Source organism: Nicotiana tabacum, chromosome 19 (assembly GCF_000715075.1).
Source record: "Nicotiana tabacum cultivar K326 chromosome 19, ASM71507v2, whole genome shotgun sequence".
In the NCBI taxonomy this organism is placed as follows: domain Eukaryota; kingdom Viridiplantae; phylum Streptophyta; class Magnoliopsida; order Solanales; family Solanaceae; genus Nicotiana; species Nicotiana tabacum.
This window is the reverse complement of record NC_134098.1, coordinates 6,695,807-6,715,894: the sequence shown is the minus strand read 5'-3', so window position 1 is coordinate 6,715,894 and position 20,088 is coordinate 6,695,807. Positions and strand designations below refer to the sequence as shown.

Below are 20,088 nucleotides of genomic sequence, written 5' to 3'. Positions count from 1 at the left end.
AACATTTACCTTGGAGATTAAATTCTATGACAAGTGACGCAAAAATTATCATGGGAGTTTCCTTGAAAAAGAGACTTTCGTTCCATTTCTTATAATAGTTTAATTTGGGTGTCATGAATATTAGGACTTCTTGCTTAATTCAAATAAGGAATTATTTAATAAAAATGATATTAGTTGATTGTGAATTTTTAAATATTAGAAAAATAATTTAATTTACAATTTTGTCAAATGTGAATTTTATTTTTCTGTGATGACCCGATAGGTCATTTTGAGTTTTATCCTTTATTTCGTATTTTGAGACTTTGAATAGCTCCGTTTAGTATTCCTTGATTTGCATGCGTAGTTCGTGACTTGTTCCAGAAAGTTTTTATGCGAAATATTGAAGAAAATGTGAGATTTTGCCTTAAAAATAATTTGAGTTGACTACGGTCAATATTTTATGTAAACGAATCCGGATCAGTATTTTAACGGTTCCGGTGGGTCCGTATCGTGATTTGGAACTAGGGCGTATTCCCGGAATCGAATTTGGAAGTCCCTAACTTGATTTAACGTGATTTATTGAAAACAAGTAATTTGAAGGCTTAAAGAATTCTAAAGTTTGACCGTATGTTGACTTTGTTGCTACCGGGTTCGAATTTCAGCTCTGGAACTCGAGATAGGTTCATTTCACTATTTATGACTTGTCTACAAATTTTAGTGCAAAACTGTGTTGATTTGGCGTGATTCAGACGTCCGATTGTAAATTTGAAAAGTTCTCAAGTTTCATTTAAAATTTCATACATTTTGATGTCTAATTCGTAGTTCTAGATGCTATTTTGGTATTTTGATCATGCGAACGAGTTCGTATGATATTTCTAGACTTGTGTTGATATTTGGTTTGGAGCCTCGAGGGCTCGGGTGAGTTTCGGACGCATAGCGGAGGGTTTGATAGAGTTAGAATTCTGTTGGTTTTTTTGCAGAAGTTCCAGGTCTCGCAATTGCGAGAAATGAGTCGCAATTGCGATGTTTAGCTTGAGTCTGTTGGGATTGAAATTGCGAACTTAGTATTCGCATTTGCGATGGGTGCTGGGTAAGCTTTGTTCGCATTTGCTATCATCCTGATCATTATTACGATGCGTCACTGGTTCGCAATTGCGAACAATATGTCGCATTTGCGACTGTAGCAGAGGTGTGAGGTTCTCGCTTTGCGATGGTTTCTTCGCATTTATGGGGCTCGCATTTGCGAATCCCTAGTCGCATTTGCGACACCTGCGACTGGACAAAAAGATGAGGGACGAGAGTTTTAGCCTCATTTTCATATTTTGGACCACGAGACTCGGTAAGAGGCGATTTTGAAGAGGGAATTTCATTTACAAACTTTGGGTAAGTAATTTTAATTCATTTCTAATCATATTTCATCAATTTATCTTAGATTTTAAAATCAAATAATGTGAATCAAAGTAAAAATTTGTGAAACCTTATCTCGTTTTTAAAAAATAAGAAATTGAGTTTTAAGAGTCGATTTGGATTCGGATTTTTAAACTAATCACATATATAAACTCGTGGGGTCATGGGTATTCGAAATCTATTATTTGACTCGGGTTTTGACCGGACGAGCCCTGGGTTGACTTTTGTTGACTTTTTGGAAAAGTGTTAAGATCTTAGCTTTATCTATTACAATTAATTTTCCTAGCATTATTTGATGTATTAAGTCAATTTTGGTTAGATTCGATTGGTTTGAAGGCCAATTTTAGAGGAAAGCCCCAATTGAGCTTTGATTTGATTACGGAATGAGGTAAGTGTTGGGTCTAACCTTGATTTGAGGGAATTAGGAATCCTTAAACTATATGTTATGTGAATTGCGTGTGCAACAATGTATATGCGAGGTGACGAGTATATATACACCGTCAAAATAATTATTTCCATGTCTTCTCGCATTTCATGAATTATCTCATTCCATGCCTTAACTGTTATATGCTTTATTTGCTTTCTATGTCGTAATTTATTACTTGTCATTAACTATTCTTGTATTGAATTGTTCGTCCCTTCCATGTCTCCGTGATTAATTGCTACTTGCCTTAATTGTTTGCACACCTTAATTATCATGTACTTTGGTTGGTTCGGTTCCGGAGTGGATTGAGACACTTAGTCTCCAATTTAGAAATTTAAGTTGAAAAAGTCAATCGGATGTTGACTTATGAGTAAACAATCTCGGATTTAGATTTTTATGGTTCGGTTAGCTCTGTTAGGTGATTTTGGACTTAGGAGTGTGTCTAGAATGTAATTTGGAGGTCCGTGGTAGAATTAGGCTTGAATTGGCGAAATTGGAAATTTGGCGATTTTTGGTCGGCAGTGGAAAATTTGATACCGGGGTCGGAATGGAATTCCAGAAATTGGAGTAGGTTCGTAGTGTCATTTATGACGTGTGTACAAAATTAGAGGTTATTCGAGTTTCGGCATCGTTTGCGAAATTTGAAAGTTTAGATATTCTTAGGCTTGAATCTCAGGTTAATTTGGTGTTTTGATGTTGTTTTGAGTGTTCCGAAGGCTCGACTAAATTCGTATGTTGGTATTATTGGTTAAGGTCCCGATGGCCTTAGGTATGTTTTGGATGGTTAACAGATTGATTTTTGGTGGTTGTGAGCTACTGAATTCTGCTGGTGTAAATTTTGCTGGTATTTCCGCACCCGCGGAAGGGGAGCCGCAGGTGCGGAGTAGTGGAGCGCAGATGCGAAAAATGGGAGGCTAAGGCTAGAGCGCAGGTGCTAAGGATTTGGTCGCAGGTGCGGAGGCTGAGGGTTTAAGTGAATTTCGCAGGTGCGAGGTTTTTGACCGCAGGCGCGAAAAAGCCTGGGCAGAAAGTATAAATTGCACACTTCGCGAATTTTGGTCCATTCTTCACCATTTTCAGTCGGTTTTGAAGCTTTTGGGAGTGATTTTGAAGAGGGATTCAAGGGGATATCAATGAGGTAAGTTGCTTGAGCCCTAATACTCGCGTTTATGGTGATTTCTCGTTGTTTAATCATTTAATTAGTGGAAATTAGGGGTGAAAATGAGGGGTTAGGGCTTGGGATTTTGGAGAGTTGATTTGGGAATTTGAGGGACCAAATGAGGTCGGATTTTGGTAAATTTTGTATGTATGGACTCGTGAGTGAATGGGCTTTCTAGTTTTGTATTTTTGTCGGGTTTCGAGATGTGGGCCCTAGGGCCGGGTTTGAGCCGATTTCGGAATTTTTGGTCTAATTTGATAATTTTCTTGTGGAGTTCATTCCATTAGCGTATATTGATGGTATTGTACTGATTGTGAATAGATTCGGAGCATTTGGAGGCCGAGTCGAGAGGCGAGAGCATCGCGGGGTAGAGATTTGACCGGTTTGAGGTAAGTAACGATTGTAAATCTAGTCCTGAGGGTATGAAACCCCAGATTTCGTATCATTTTACTATTTTTGCGGTGACGCACATGCTAGGTGACGGGCGTGTGAGGCGTGCATCATTGGGGATTGTGACTTGGTCCATCCCGTAGCAACTATAAGTTGCGTATTTGGTTGAAACTATATGATACTTATGTGTTTTAGAAAGAATTTTTGTAAATTGGGTTGAATGCCATGTTTAGGCCTTGTGCTAGTGCTGTTGGACCCTTAGGGGCCTTTTTCATATTATCCTCTCACTGTTTTCGATTGAAAATCTATACTCAGTCATGGTTATACTTATTTACTGCATAACTCAGTCTTTATTACTCTGTTTTAATGCATATAAATGTTGTTTTGGGATGAGTAACCTATTTTTTTACTGAAAGCCCGAGTGGCTTGAAAGGTTTATGACCGAGTGAGGCCGAGGGACTGATTTGTGAGGATAGTTTTGGGATCGGGCTTCACGCCACAACAGGTTTGATATAAGCCGAGGGCCTCGTTTGATATATGCCATGATTTGGCCTGATATAGTGCTTAGACTGAAGGAGCCCCTCCGGAGTCTATACACATCCCCAGTGAGCGCAGGTACCTACTGAGTGCGAGTGCCGAGTGACTGGGAGGCATGAGTTATGGTGAGGTATGCCCGAGAGGCTATTTACGAGTGATTGTGAGGTATGCCCGATGGGCTGTATATGAGTGATGTTTGCCCGAGGGGTTGTTTATGATTTCATCATTTTATTTTTGCCCACCTTTGCATTGAGCCTCCGTTTGGAAACTGTTGAAAAATATCTTTAAATGATTTTCACTGGAACTGGTTTTAAATGAGATGATTTGATTCAAACCCTCATTTTAAAAGCATGTTGTATTTTACTGAGATTTCATGATATGAACTTTATGTGCTTTATTGCTCGTCGCTGCTGCTTAGTCTTTATTTACTGTTGTTACTTACTGAGTTGGCGTACTCACGTTACTCCCTACACCTTGTGTGTAGATCCAGATGTATCTGGACCCGGTAGCGGTTGTTGACTATTCTAGCTGTAGATCTTCTCGGAGTCAGCAAGGTAGCTGCCTAGCGATCGCAACCATGTTCTTGTCCCTCCTATCTTCCAGTAGTTGTTTTAGTTACTTTCCAGACTGTGTTAGTCTCAGTATTGTCAGTTGTTGTAGTTTGCTCATGACTAGTGACACCCGATGTCGGGCTTTTCTTTTCGCACTTTCATTTGTTTTGAATTTCTTTGTGAAGTTTTATTATTAAATAGCTTGAAATTATCTTTGAAATGAAATATCGTGTTGTTTTTGGTAATGAGTCGGTTAGCCTAGTACCACGATAGGCACCATCACGACATGGTAGTTTGGGTTGTGACAGATTAGTACGTGGTTCCTTTATCTCTTTGCTTCCATATCCATTTATTATAGAGATTCTTGTAAATTGAACTATTGGCTTGATTACATTTATCGAAATTGTTTGTGGATCGGGTTTTACGCTGCAACGATTGTAATATGGTAGAATAAGGAAGGATTATGACATTGATTCTGATGATACGGTGGGATCGAGTTACGCGCCACAATAGTTGTGTATGTAATACTTGACATTGATAAATGATAATATGGTATAAAAGGGAGAATTATGACATTGATTACGATGATTTGGTGAGATCGGGTATCGCGCCGCAACTGATTGTATACGTGATTCTTGATATTAATAAATGATGATATGATGAAATAAGGGAGGATTGTGTATGTACGGTAGGATCGGGTTGCGCGCGGCAACAAATTGTGTGTTTCGTACTCGATGTTGTTATTGTGTTAGTTTTCAGCATTTTTATATAAGATTATGAGGTCTGATATTCTGGATTCTTTGATTGTGAGGTTGGGTTCATTTTCATAAATTAACTACTTTACTTTCATTCTTATTTTCTTTCCCTGTTATTATTATCATTCTGCATACAGGTTATTGTAAGTGGTCATCTTAGCCTCGTCTCTACTTCGTCGAGGTTAGACTCGATACTTACATAGTACATGGGGTGGGTTGTACTCATACTACACTCTGCACTTCTTGTGCAGATTTCGGAGTGGGTCCTAGCGGCGTTTAGTTGATTTGCTCGTATCCAGTTCTTTATGGAGACTTGAGGTACAGATGCACAACGTTCGCAGCCTTGAAGTTGCCTTCTACATCACCTTAATTATTTATTTCGATTCATGCATCTATGCTTTTATTCAGACTATTATTTGTAGTACTCTAAATGCTCGTATATTCGTGACACCAGTTCTGGGATTCTATTTGGATATCACCGTTTATTAGTTCATTTACTCTATCTCAGTTTATTCATCTTGTTGGTTTTCATTTGATTTGAATTGTTAAAAATGATTAATAACTATATCTAACTTTGGCTTGCCTAGCAAGTGAAATGTTAGGTGCCATCATGGTCCCGATGGTAGGAATTTCGGGTCGTAACAAGTTGGTATTAGAGAATTAGGTTGCCTAGGTCTCACGAGTCATGAGTAAGTTTAGTTGAGTCTGGAAGATCGATACATAGACATCTGTACTTATCTTCCAAATGATATGGAGTTTTAGGAAAAAATCCACTTCTTTCTTTCTCTATCGTGCAATTTAATTCTATAATTGATGATTGAACCATTATGTTCTTGTTTTCTGGAAGATGTCAAGAACACGCATAACATCTGCAGCTGGACAGGAGCTAGAGCCCCTTGTGGCAACTACAAACAGGGGCGGAGGCCGAGGTCAAGGTCGAGCCAGTGGCCGAGGTAGAGCTCTGTCTAGAGCTCGAGCAACATGAGGGGTATTTCGAGTGTGGGGGTACTGGTCATATCAAGCGGTACTGCCAATAAATTTTAGCAGCATGCCACATCAGAGTTCTCGTGCCATGGTTCCGGCACCAATTGCTTTACCACCCGCTCAGCCAACTAGAGGTAGGGGTTAGGATACCAGAGATGGAGTTCAGGCCGTTAGAGGCGGAGGTCAGGCAATTACAGGTGGAGGCCAGCCAGCTAGAGGCCATCCGAGAGACGGAGGTAAGGGTGGTGGGTCCAGCCCCAATTTTGTGCATTCTCAGCTAGACCCGAGGCCGAGTCATCCGACGCCTTTATCACAGGTATTGTTCCAGTTTTCCATAGAGATACTTCACTTATATTTGATCCGGGCTCTACTTATTCCTATGTGTCATCCTATTTTGTTTCATATCTGGTTATGCCTCGCGATTCTTATGAGTGCTCTTGTATATGTGTCCACGCCGGTGGGAGATTCTATAATTGTAGACCGTTTGTATCACTCATGTGTGATTACTATTGGGATTCTTGAGACTAGTATAGATCTCCTAATTCTTGATATGGTAGCCTTTGATGTTATTTTGGGCATGGATTGGCTGTCACCTTATCATGCTATATTGGATTGTCACGCAAAGACATTGACCTTAGCCATGCCAGGGTTGCCTCGATTAGAGTGGAGAGGGACTCCTGGCCATTCTACCAGCATGGTTATTTATTATGTCAAGGCTCGACGTATGGTCGAGAAGGGATGTCTAGCTTGTTTGCCCTATATTCGTGATTCTAGTGCGGAGGTTCTTTCAATGGATTCGGTACCTATTGTGCGTGAGTTTCCAGAGGTGTTTCCTGCAGATCTGCTGGGGATGCCTCCCGATGGAGATATTGACTTCTGTATTGATTTGGCTCCGGAAACTCAACCCATTTCTATTCCATCATACCATATGGCCCCGCCTGAGTTGAAGGAACTGAAGGAGCAATTGCAAGATTTACTTGATAAGGGATTCATTAGACCTAGTGTCTTGCCTTGGGTGCACCTGTGTTGTTCATGAAGAATAAAGATGGTTCGATGAGGATATGTAAAGACTATCGGAAGTTTAACAAGGTCACTATCAAGAACAAGTATCTGTTGCCGATGATTGATGACATTTGATCAGCTTCAGGATACCAAGGTGTTTTCAAAGATTGATTTGAGGTCTGCTACCATCAGTTGAAGATTAGGGCATCGGATGTCCCTAAGACAGCTTTTCAGACTCGGTATGGGCATTATGAGTTCCTAGTGATGTCATTTGGGTTGGGTTGACAAATGACCCTGCAACATTTATGAATTTGATGAACTGGGTATTAAAGCCCTATTTGGATTCTTTTATGATCGTATTCATTGATGATATCTTGATCTACTCTGGCAGTCGAGAGGAGCATGAGAAACATCTTCGAGTTATGCTTCAGACTCTGAGAGATAGCAATTATATGCCAAATTTTCAAAGTGTGAGTTTTGATTAGACTCAATCGATTTTTTGGGGCATGTTGTATTGTTCGAGGGCATAAAAGTGGATCCTTAGAAGATTGAGGCAGTTCAGAACTGGCCTATACTTACTTCAGCTACGGAGATTCGGAGTTTCCTGGGTTTGGCAGGTTATTATCGCCGGTTTGTGGAGGAGTTTTCATCCAGAGCAGTCCCATGACTAGATTGACCCAGAAGGGTGCTTCATTTAGGTGGTCAAATGAGTGTGAGTTGAGCTTTGAGAATCTCATGACTGTTTTGACTACAACGCCAGTGTTGGTGTTTCCCACAGGTTCAAGATCCTACACGGTGTATTGTGATGCATTACGTATTAGGCTTGGTGCAGTATTGATGCAGGATGACAAGGTGATTGCATACGCGTCACGGTAGTTAAATGTTCATGAGAAGATTTACCTTGTTCATGACCTAAAGTTGGCAGCCATTATTCATGAACTTAAGATTTGGAGGCATTACCTCTACGGCGTGTCATGTGAGGTGTTCACGGATCATCGGAGTCTACAGTATTTGTTCAAGCAAAAGGATATCAACTTAAGACAGCAGAGGTGGTTGGAGCTGTTGAAAGACTATGATATCACCATGTTGTATCATCCCGGGAAGGCCAATGTGGTGAGAGACCTCTAGCATCAGATGTTCAGGCTTTGGCCAGTCAGTTCATGAGGTTAGATTTTCGGAGCCTAGTTGTGTTCTAGCTTGCACGGTCTCTCGATCATTTTTGTATGAGCACATCAGAGAGTATCAGTATGATGACCCCCATTTACTTGTCCTTAAGGACACACTATGACATAATGGTTCCAAGCAGGTTACTATTGGAGACGATGGGGTATTGCGGATGCAATGTCGGATTTGTGTGCCCAATGTGGATGGGCTTAGTGAGTTGATTCTTGAGGAGGCCCACAATTCGTGTATTCCATTCATTCGGGTGCTGCCAAGATGTATCAGGATTTGCGGCAGCATTATTGGTGGAGAAGAATGAAGAAAGACATTGTTGCGTATGCAGCTCAGTGTCTGAATTATCAGCAAGTAAAGTACGAGCATCAGAGGCCCGAAGGTTTGCTTCAGAAGATTGAGATTCCCAAGTGGCAGTGGGAGCGTATTACCATGGAGTTTGTTGTTGGGCTCCCACGGACATGGAAGAAATTCGATGCTGTATGGGTTATTGTGGACATGTTGACCAAGTCGGCACATTTTATTCCAGTAGCAGTTACCTATTCTTTAGAGTGGTTGGCTGAGATCTTTATCCGCGAGATCATTCGTCTTCACGGTGTTCCCGTGTCCATCATTTCTGATCGAGGTATGCAGTTCACCTCGCACTACTGGAGGGCCCAGTGTGAGTTAAGTACAAGGGTTGAGTTGAGTAAAATATTTCACCCCAGATGTGTGCCACAACGGTTGTGTATGTAATACTTGATATTGATAAATGATAATATGGTGTAATAAGGGAGGATTATGACATTGATTACGATGATATGGTGGGATCGCGATGCGCACCGTAACAGATTGTGTGTTTTGTACTCGTTGTAATTGTGTTAGTTTTCAACATTTTTATATGAGATTACGAGGTCCGATATTCTTGATTCTTTGATTGGGTTCATTTTCATAAATTAATTGCTTTACTTTCATTCATGCCTTTCCCTGTTATTATTATCATTACTGTGTACAAGTTATTGTAAGTGGGTGTCTTAGCCTCGTCACTACTTCGTCGAGGTTAGGCTCGGCACTTACACAGTACATGAGGTCGATTGTACTCATACTACACTCTGCACTTCTTGTGCAGATTTCGGAGTGGATCCTAGCGGCGTTCAATATATTTGCTCGAATCGAGTTCTTGACGGAGACTTGAGGTACAACTGCACAACGTTCACAGCCCTAAAGTCCCCTTCTACATCACCATAGCTGTTTATTTAGATTCAAATAGTTGTGCTTTTATTCCGACTATTATTTGTAGTATTCTAGACGCTCGTGTATTCGTGACACCAATTCTGGATTGTATTTGGATATCGTCGTTTATTAGTTCATTTACTCTATCTTAGTTTATTCAGCTTATTGGTTTTCATTTGATTTGAATTATTAAAAATAGTTAATAACTATATCTAACGTTGGCTTGCCTAGCAAGTGAAATGTTAGGCGCCACCGCGGTTTCGACTGTGGGAATTCCGGATCGTGACATTTTTAAGGGTAAAAAAGGCAAACAGTATTTCGCTAAGGATCTTCGTAATTTTAATATAATATAAATGGATAGATATTGATAAATATAAATAGATTCAATCCTCTTAAGCATTAATTCACTCTCGTATGATTTTATTTACCCTTCTTATGATAATATATATGTAATTCTATTGGCCAACCAAAACCATAGTATACAAGAAAATTGGACGGTAAGCCATTTTATAAAGTACCATAGATCAAAGTATGGATGGGCATTCAGGCAGTTTGAATATGAAAATTTTGGTTTGGATTTTCAATTTTCGGATTGAAGAAATAGAAATTCAAATCCAATCCAAATAAGCTCGGATTGGATTAGATTTTTTAAATTTGGTTCTGGATTAGTCGGTTTGGATATTTTTAATTTTGGATTTTGAGCTTTATAAGTTGAGATATTTCTTCTTTTTACAAAAATGAATATCCAAATGAAGTACTCATGTTAAATTGCTTGAAAAGTTCCTCATTCTCACTGCAATCATCCAAATATATATTCAAGTAATGAAATTATTATCAAAAAAATGTAATAGAGACATTAATACAGACGATACGAAGTAGCAATAGTAAAATTATGTCCAAATAGAAAGTATTCTAACAATAACTTAGTAATTAATGTTGAATATATGAGATAATATATATTGGGTATGGTATTTGAACTTATTATTGTTGGCATATGTATAATTGACTAAATATAAAGTATAAATTTTCGCATTTTCGAACATCCAAAAATCCGAAGTATCAAATCCAATATCCAATCCGAAATTCAAAAATTGTAAAAACTAAATTCAAAATCCAAACAAATAATTCAAAATTTTCGGATTTTGATTTGGATTTGGATTTTGGGTTTGCCCAAACTATGCCCACTCCCAGCTCAAAGAGTAAAGAGCAAAATAATCATTATAGTGAGAGTAAAATCCACTTTACCCCCTTAACCTTTAAGGGCGAAAACAATACCCCCTTACATTTTAAATGGGAAAGGGAACCCTCCTTATGCAATATTTTTTTGTTGGTGAGAGTTTCTTTTTTAAAATAAAGATTATTTTTCTCTCTATCCTTTCAAAAGATGAAGCATAATATTTTTCATCCAAACCCGTACTTGAATTTTGTCTTTTTTGCTTGCAAAATTTAAGATATTTTATATTATATTGAGGTTATATTGAGACCATTGTTATAATTTTTGTAATAGAAAAATATTTGCATACGAAATTCAAGAAATATTGAACGCACACACATTCACCACGGATGCTTTAGCATTTCATAAAGGGAAAAAGATACATTGAAATAGTCAATTCTCTTACATTTATTAGATGAAAGAATTATTGCTATGAGTATAAATTTATTTATGTGTTTTTTTTGTATATTAAAATTATTATACTAAAGCAATTATTAAACTTTACTTATGTTGAAAATACCGTCATTGAACAGAAATTACAGTTGATAATGTCATATTTGAAAATTTATTATGGAGGCGTTTTTACGTTACATCATATCTTAAATTATGTCGGAAGAAGGATAACGTGGAACTCCATAAATTATAAAGATCCTAATTGTTTGTCATATGTTGAGCTTTTGACTATAATCAAAGAAATTGGTTTTCTAAAAATTATCTATTCAAGAGGGTTCTCTTTCCCGTTCAAAATGTGAGGAGGATATTATTTTTCAACCCTTAAAAGGTTAAGGGGTAAAGTAGAAGCTTTATCCTTAGAATAATCCAACAATTTCAACCACTCCACTCATTACGCCATTTTATGCGTTGTAGTTAGTTTGGTTCTTTTTTGTTACATATTACTTGGATCCTTTCCATAATTTTTACGCCATTTTACTATAATTGTGGGTAGAACCTTTTTTTATATATATAGAGAACAATAATTATAATTTTCTCCTTTTTTATAATCACTTTTTAAATAGCTATATACTTCCATTAAGTGGCTGGCAAAAACTTTTGGGTAAAGATTATATAGCACTTATGACTTTAAAATTTTAAATTTGTCGCATAAGACTTCATTATTATCATTGTCATTTTTATATGTAGTAAACATATTCATATTCGCATATTTGACGTTATGAAGCGTGTGTAATAGACTTGTAGCTAAACTTATTGTAATATTAAGAAACAAAAAACAAAAAAAGCATTGAACAATTAGTTAGATTGCGTATAGTTCAATTAAAATTCTTCTGACACCTCTATTCACGGCAATATTAAATTTGACTTGTTTTTGTATTTCTAGTTAATTGGTAAAATAGTCAAATGCACAAAAATAGGAAAATCAATCGTTTATCACATGGCTTAGGTAGTAAGCAAGTGGATAACTTTATCTGGATATCCTTAATTTTCTAAACTGTTTACGATCCATAGTTCCCCTAAATTAGGAAAGTAAGAGATACCCCAAAATAAAAAGCATAAAAACCCTTTTTCCCACACTCAACACTTTACTTACTTATCTATTGAGTAATTGCTAACAAGAGTTTTTAAACTGCTATTTACTCTGACACAAAACCAGTAAACACTGACGATGCATGACAAAGAAGTTTCAAGGGTATGTTCTATCTAAAAATGAATTTGTACCTAGTAGTCTTGATCATATTCTTATTCATGTAAGTTTATTTTTTTATTCAAGGTTGAGAGTGGGAATAATTCCAACGATGCAACGGCAAACGAACAAATCGATGACGATCTGAATAGATGGTTGCCTATAACAGCTTCCCGAAAAGCCAAATGGTGGTATTCAACATTCCATAATGTAACAGCCGTTGTAGGAGCTGGTGTTCTTGGCTTACCATATGCTGTGTCACAACTCGGCTGGTAAATCCTATGATACTCCCTCCCTCCGTTCACATTTACTTGCCGTTTTGCTTTTCGGGAGTCAAACTACATAAATTTTGATCAGCGTTTTAATGTGTTTCCTTTCACCATATTGATATGAAACGAATTACAAATTATAGTACTTTTCGTATAATTTTTGAATATTTAATTTAAAATTTTAAGAAAATATAATCCAATTTCACTTCCAAGATTAGTCAAACTGACTCTCGAAAAGTAAAACATGACGTAAAAGTGAACGGAAGGAGTACATCTCATGTAAGTCATTCATTTGCGAATTCTTACCCTTTTTTTGTTTGGTATTTTTAAATTATGTAGGATTCCAGGAATCGGGATGATAATAATATCATGGTTTGTGACATTATACTCACTTTGGCAATTGGTTAATTTGCACGAACATGTCCCGGGGAAGAGATTTGACCGATATCCTGAGTTAGGAAAACATGTATTTGGCCTAAAGAGAGGTTATTGGATAGTAATGCCTCAACAGATGATTGTTCAAGTTGCCAGTGACATAGTTTATATGGTTACAGGGGGGAAATCTCTAAAAGAAAGTATGCATACGATGTTCCATTGGTCTAGAGGGATTAAGCAAACTTACTTTATTTTATTTTTTGGAGTTCTTCAGTTGATACTATCTCAAGCTCCTAATTTTAATTCCTTGAAAGTGGTCTCTTTTACAGCAGCTGTTATGTCTTTGAGGTACGTAAATGAATACAAAATGCTAAACATAATTTTTTTTACCTGTCGTTACATGTTGTATTGTATCATATTGTTTGGATGTTTGTTACCTATTGTATTGTATCGTATTGTTTGGATGATTGTTATATGTTGTATTGTATCGTATTGTTACTTTAAATACAATGTTTATTTTTTGATTATTACTTAAATTTTATTGTATCGTATAGTTAAACTTGTCGTTACGTAACAACGAAAAGTGTCATTTTATGAAACCACCGATTTGGTGTGGTTGCGTTGTTTCTTTATTTTTTTTTCCTCTCATCTTACTTTTCCATATTATTCAATAATCATATTTTATCCTTTATCCTATCTTTTTCATATAATAATTCTACCTCGTACATTACTTTTTCTTTATAATATTGCAAGTTTATTCTTCATATTGTTGGTGCATGACATCATGAAAACGATGAAAAACAATACAATATATCCAAATATTGTATACATTAAAACGATACAATACAATACTGTATGAAACGATACTTAACAACCATCCAAACAAGAACACAAAATGCAAAACGCAAGTCTATTATTATGTTATTTTTATGACATATTGAATTTATTTTTGTGTTTATATATACATGCAGTTACTCAACAATTTCGTCAATAGCATCAATTATCAAGGGAGTTGAACATCCCCAACCAGTTAATTATGGTCTACGATCTCATACTCCAGTTGGAATAACATTTGATATTTTCAACAGTTTAGGAACAATTGCATTTGCATTTGCTGGACATAGTGTTGCATTAGAAATTCAAGCAACAATACCTTCAACCCCAGAAAAACCATCTAAAGGGCCAATGTGGCGAGGTGTTACCGTAGCTTATGCAATTGTTGCATTTTGCTATTTAGCTGTTGCTGCCTCTGGATTCTGGGCTTTTGGAAATCTTGTGGATGATGATGTCCTTGTTACACTAAAACATCCACATTGGCTAATTGCTCTTGCAAATTTTATGGTATTTTTGCATGTTCTTGGAAGCTATCAGGTGATGGTCTGAAACTATATACTCTCTCCGTTTCAATTTAGATGATGTAGTTTGACTTAACACAAAGTAATTTTTTTTTTCAAGTGAAAATGCTATTTGAAAATTAGAGTTGTGTTTGGACATGAATATAATTTTGGTTGTTTTTGAATTTTTGTGAGTGATCTAAGTGAAAATTTTGAAACAACAACTTTTTGGAGTTTTTTAAATTTTTGAAAAATTCCAAAATTCATCTTCAAGTGAAAATTGGAAATTTTATGCCCAAACACTGATTTCGAAAAAAAGTAAAAATTTTTTGAAAAAAAGTGAAATATGTTTCATGGCCAAACAGAATCTTAGATGATTTAGTTTGACTTGGCACAAAGTTTAAGGAGAAAAAAAAATAATTTTGAAACATGTGGTCCTATAGCTTACGGGACAAAAGTTATGTGAGACCATGGTATTTGTATGGTAATAAAAGCTTATCATTAAAGATAAAGCGAATAAAATAAAAAATTTAAAGTTAAATTATTTCTAAATATAAAAATATGTTATTCTTGAGTCACCAAAGGAGCAATAGTTCCAATAAAAAGGATCAAAGGGGAATAAAAAAAAGTGTCATTCTTTTTTAAATAGACTAATAAGAAAAGCGTGCTATTTAAATTGAAACAGATAGAATACATTATTATATATCTTGAATATTGGATCAAATGTTGGATCAAATGTTTATTACCATTTGTGTTTTTTTTAATCTCAGGTTTTTGCAATGCCTGTTTTTGACATGATTGAGTGTTACTTGGTTAAAAAGCGTCATTTCACTCCTGGACGACCTCTTCGCCTTATTGCCCGGAGTATTTACGTTGGTAAATTGAATTAATCTTTCACTACTTGTAGGGAATTAATACTAACATAATAAAATGAACTAATTCCTGTTTGTATACCAATTTTGTTAAACAGTTGTGACGATGTTCGTTGGAATGTGCTTTCCCTTTTTCGGAGGGTTGCTGGGCTTTTTTGGAGGATTGGCATTTTCATCCACATCATTTTTTGTACGATCTCTATATATCCTAATCTTTCTTTAGAATTTAGTACTAACCAATATATATACTTAATTGTGTATATTTATTTATTATATGACAGCTCCCATGCATAATGTGGCTTGTCAGCCAAAAACCTAAAAGATGGAGCTTTCATTGGATCGCTTCTTGGGTAAGTTTGTTGTGATATATAAGGTTTTTTTCACTTTTACGGTCAGAAACTATTTACCGTCAGTAGAAGAAAAACTAATTTTTTTATATAATTTTAGTATATAACATACAATATATATATATATATATATATATATATATATATATATATTTCGGTTATTATTTTGAGAGCGACTATGCAATTTACGATATATAATAACCGATCATGTGTAAAGGAAACTTACACCATTTAACTGTATAATACTTACTTTTATTTCTTTGACTTTGTTTTCAGCTTTCAATTATTATTGGTGTGAGCATAACCGTCTTGGCGCCAATTGGAGGAGCACGCACCATTATCATCTCAGCAAAGAATTACAAATTCTTCAATTAGATAGTTTTCTCATTTTCTGTCACTAGCTAGGAATTTCTTTAGAATCATTTATTCTAGTGATTTTGTTTCACATCAAGCTAAGTCAGCTCAATCTCAATGTGTTTCTCATTTTTATCAACATTGATTCTATAGAGAAAGTGATTCCTCTCATTTCTAGCTATTGATTACTCTATAATATTTGACCACTAACCAAACTATCGTTTAACTCTTCGCAAGAAATGTAAATGAATAACCAAACTAAATTTATTCATTTAAAATTATATTTTAGTGTTCTGATGCTATTATATACCATACGCCTGTGTAATGTGATCTATCAACATTCTGCCTATTACATTGAGGGGAAGTAACTGGAGATACACTATATATTACCCCCCAAAGTAAGAAAATGACAATAAACTGTAAGCTATTTTCATTTAATAAATTAAATCTAAAGAGGAAATTAAAATGTGAAACATATTTTAGAAAAGATGTATGGTGCAGCAAACATGAATGGGGATCACAATATAATGCCAAACCTTATTGTATTCCAGCCAACTGTATTCCTCTCGCATGTAACCAACCACTTCTTCACCTTTTAAAGAATGCATCTCCGACTAATTAAAAGCTTCCAAGAGCTTTTTAATATTAAAATAAAATATGCCACGATCTTCACGAATCATGGCATATTTTATTAGACTCAACAACTTGTCCGAAGTTTGTTCAAGTCATACGACGTGATCAGACTGTTGTATATTGGGGAAGACAAGTCAAGAGAATTACTGCTGGACCAGTGAAGATCTTGCTGCAGTGTCACGACCTAGTTTTCCTCCGTAGGATGTCGTGACGGCACCTATTCTCTAAGACTAGGTAAACCTAACACTTACTAGATTAATAGAAAAAATCAACCATCAACGAAGAATATGGGATAAAAATCTTATACACAATTACGATTTCCAAAATCGGTAGTACAAGTTATAAGCTCTAATTTCTAAATACAACTGTTTCAAAATAGAGATAAAATAGTGCAAGCACAATAACAGAAGGTGACTCCGAGGCCTGTGACTGCAGTGGCAGGTTTACCTTGAGTCTCCACAGCAAGATCCGTACAGCTAGCTAGCGATTGACTGACTCCGAATTACCTGGATTTGCACAAAAATAAGCAAAAACGTAGTATGAGTACACCACAACGGTACGCAGTAAGTATCAAGACAAACCTCAGTGGAGTAGTGATGAAGGACAATCAAGATACATATTGGACCAAATAATCTGGACAAGTATAGGTGAAGAAATAGCAGGGTACGATATCTCTATAAAGCTAGGCATAATAACAACAATAATATGATGCTTGCAACAGGAACTAAAAGCAATAATTAGCAACAATACACAACAAGTAATAGCACTGTAGAGTAGTTGGACACAGTTTAAATCCGGTGGAACCAAATAGGGTGAAACAAGTAGCAACTCAATAAGAATAACTGCTTTCACCTTAAGTTTATCCAATAATCTTCACGAGGTACCAAACCTCCAAACTCACACAATTCACGGGTCCCAATTCATGAACCCTAATCACTTGGCATCTTGTGCCCTCATTACAACTGATAACTTCTTGGACGACGCACGTGCCGATAGAACAATTCTCACATATAAGACAATTAGACGGAGTACGTACAAATGATCAGTAGCATAAGTGTTCATCTTCTTAAACCGATAGGGTGATAAAGTACGTGTATGCTTGTGCAAGTGTTCTATCATAGTTAGGGCTAACGAATAAGAGTAGAGAAAATGAACGACACATAAGAAGCGATCCCCACAATTTGCACCAGGTAAAACTCACACAGGTTAAGCACGCCACTTCACAAATATCAACAACAACAATGCCCCCAGGCCATCCAAGTCAACTCAAATCATTCCCCGACATAGCCCACCTTATCTCGCCACGTGCGCAATAATAAAGTAAATGCCCGCCTTGTCTCACCGCACACGCATAATAATATTCCCACTTTGTCTTGCCACATGCGCAAACCCACATATATAGCCCGCCTTGTCACGCCACATATACAATATCATGTGCCAAAAACACAACATCACAATAGAATGACTTTCACAATATGTGCCCATATTCTACAATATTTCGTCTAAACAATGTCAATACCACAACCCGCACAGCCCTTGGTTCAACAAACTGAGTACAACAGCAACAATAACAACAACAACAACAACAACAACAATAACACGAGAATACGATAAGTAAATCAATTCAAGATCTTTGGATCACAAAGAAGAGGTAGAACGAGCTCACAAAGAACAAACACAATAGGGAATACTAGTCTTACTAAGAATAGCTCAATAAGGGAGAAATAATATGTAACAAATGATTCCACAAAAGTATAATTCATAACAAAGGGAGATAACATGAGTCAATAATTTCAAATAAGGATGAGGCAACTACGATAAAGGATAACTAAACTTTATTTAGAATTGAGCAATTACGAAATAGATACAACAAATTCAATTAAGAATAAGCAACGGAGAAGATAATCATAACCTCAATTAAGGATAGACAATTACAGAAGAGATAATAATAATTTTAATTAAGGATAAGCAATTAGGAAAGGATAGCATGGCAATCGAAGAGGCAATAACTTCAGTTAAGGTACACAAGAGTGAAATAGGCAATAAGAGTAGAACATGAAAGCAATTAATTCCAATTAAGACATGTAAGGGTAAATTTAGTAAATGGGGGATTTAACATAACAAAAAAACTTCACATCTATGGAACATAAGAACATAGGAGCCCTAAATGGTCAAATTTTCACAAATAAGCCCGAGCACATACTCGTCACCTCGCGTACACGGCCTTCACATGACACAATTAGCACCAAAGACTCAAATCCTAGGGGTAGTTTTCCCACACAAAGTTAGGCAAGATACTTACCTCAAAGAAGCTAGACCGTTAGTCTAAATGACCTTCTCGAGTGAATTAACATCCGGTCGGCTCAAATCTAGCCAAAATAATTTTAATTCATAAATAAAAACTCATAGAAATCAAATTCCGGATAATAAAGCTTCAATTTTTAACAAGAACTAAAAGTCAACCCAAAAGTCAAACCCCGAGCCCGCACCTCGGAACCCAATAAAATTTATAAAACCCGAACACCCATTCCGATACAAGTTCAACCATACCGAAATTATGAATTTCCGACATCAATTTGTCCTTCAAATCATCATTTTTCATTTTGAAAGATTTCTTCAAAAATTCTCATTTTCCTCAACTCAAAACACTAATTATAAGATAAAAATAAAGATGGGATACACTTACCCCAATGATTGGCTTGAAAAACCTACGAAAAATCTCTCAAAACCGAAGTCTACAACTCAAAATATGGTGAAAATAGCCAAACCCTCGACTTATATGATTCTACCAAGAACTTCCGCATTTGCGAACAAGGAAGCGCATCTGCGCTCTCGCATTTGCGAGAAAATGTTTGCATATGCGAACTCAACTAGCCAGCCCAGTGGTCGCACCTGCGAAAAAGAAAGCCGCACCTACGACTCCGCAGAAGCACACAAGAAGCCGCAGAAGCGGACATCTTCGCATTTTCGATCTCTGGGCCGGAAAAGCATGGCAAAGGAAAGCGAAACCTTACCTTTTTTTCCAGGCCTGTTCAAACAGCACCTGCGTGCCCAAACTCCGCAGAAGCGAGCTACCCCCAGGTCACATTGATCACAAAAGCGACCATGCTCACATAGAAGCGGAGCCGCACTTGCACTCCAAAATGTCGTAGGCACGAAGCACCATAACTAGACCTGATCACAAGCACGAAAATCATCCGAAAATCGTCTGAAACACACCTGGCCCCCCCGAAACCCCGTCCAAGCATACCAAAAAGTTCCATAACATAACACATACCCTATCGAGGTCTCAAATCACATCAAACAATGTCGAAACTACGAATCGCACCATGAATCGAACTTATGAACTTTCAAATCTTCCAACTTCTAGAACTCATGCCGAAACATATCAAATCAACCCGAAATGGCGTCAAATTTTGCATGCAAGTCCCAAATAACTTAACGGAGCTAATCCAACTCTCAAAATAGAAATCTGACCC

General features: G+C 36.7%; 1 protein-coding gene across 2 annotated transcripts; it reads left to right on the top strand.

Moving 5' to 3' along the window:
- The first annotated feature begins 12,284 nt into the window (after positions 1-12,284).
- LOC107809857 (lysine histidine transporter-like 5) lies at positions 12,285-16,132 on the top strand. Of its 2 annotated transcripts, none has more exons than XM_016634551.2 (8): positions 12,285-12,431; positions 12,513-12,697; positions 13,034-13,417; positions 14,158-14,440; positions 15,174-15,279; positions 15,374-15,465; positions 15,557-15,625; positions 15,899-16,132. In XM_016634551.2, exons 1-8 carry the CDS (start codon positions 12,408-12,410, stop codon positions 15,995-15,997), a joined length of 1,242 nt encoding a protein of 413 aa, XP_016490037.2. In that variant the 5' UTR covers positions 12,285-12,407; the 3' UTR covers positions 15,998-16,132. The 2 variants fall into 2 exon arrangements, with proteins under 2 accessions (XP_016490037.2, XP_016490036.2); XM_016634550.2 differs by having other exon boundaries at positions 14,041-14,440; positions 15,899-16,130.
- Positions 16,133-20,088: the final 3,956 nt, after the last annotated feature.

What these genes read in the sequence shown, in the direction of transcription:
- LOC107809857 (XM_016634550.2), top strand. Translation starts at nt 12,408, where the DNA reads ATGCATGACAAAGAAGTTTCAAGG. An exon ending in GCTGTGTCACAACTCGGCTG is followed by an intron (nt 12,698 to 13,033) that starts GTAAATCCTATG and finishes TAAATTATGTAG; the next exon opens with GATTCCAGGAATCGGGATGA. An exon ending in TTCATTGGATCGCTTCTTGG is followed by an intron (nt 15,626 to 15,898) that starts GTAAGTTTGTTG and finishes CTTTGTTTTCAG; the next exon opens with CTTTCAATTATTATTGGTGT.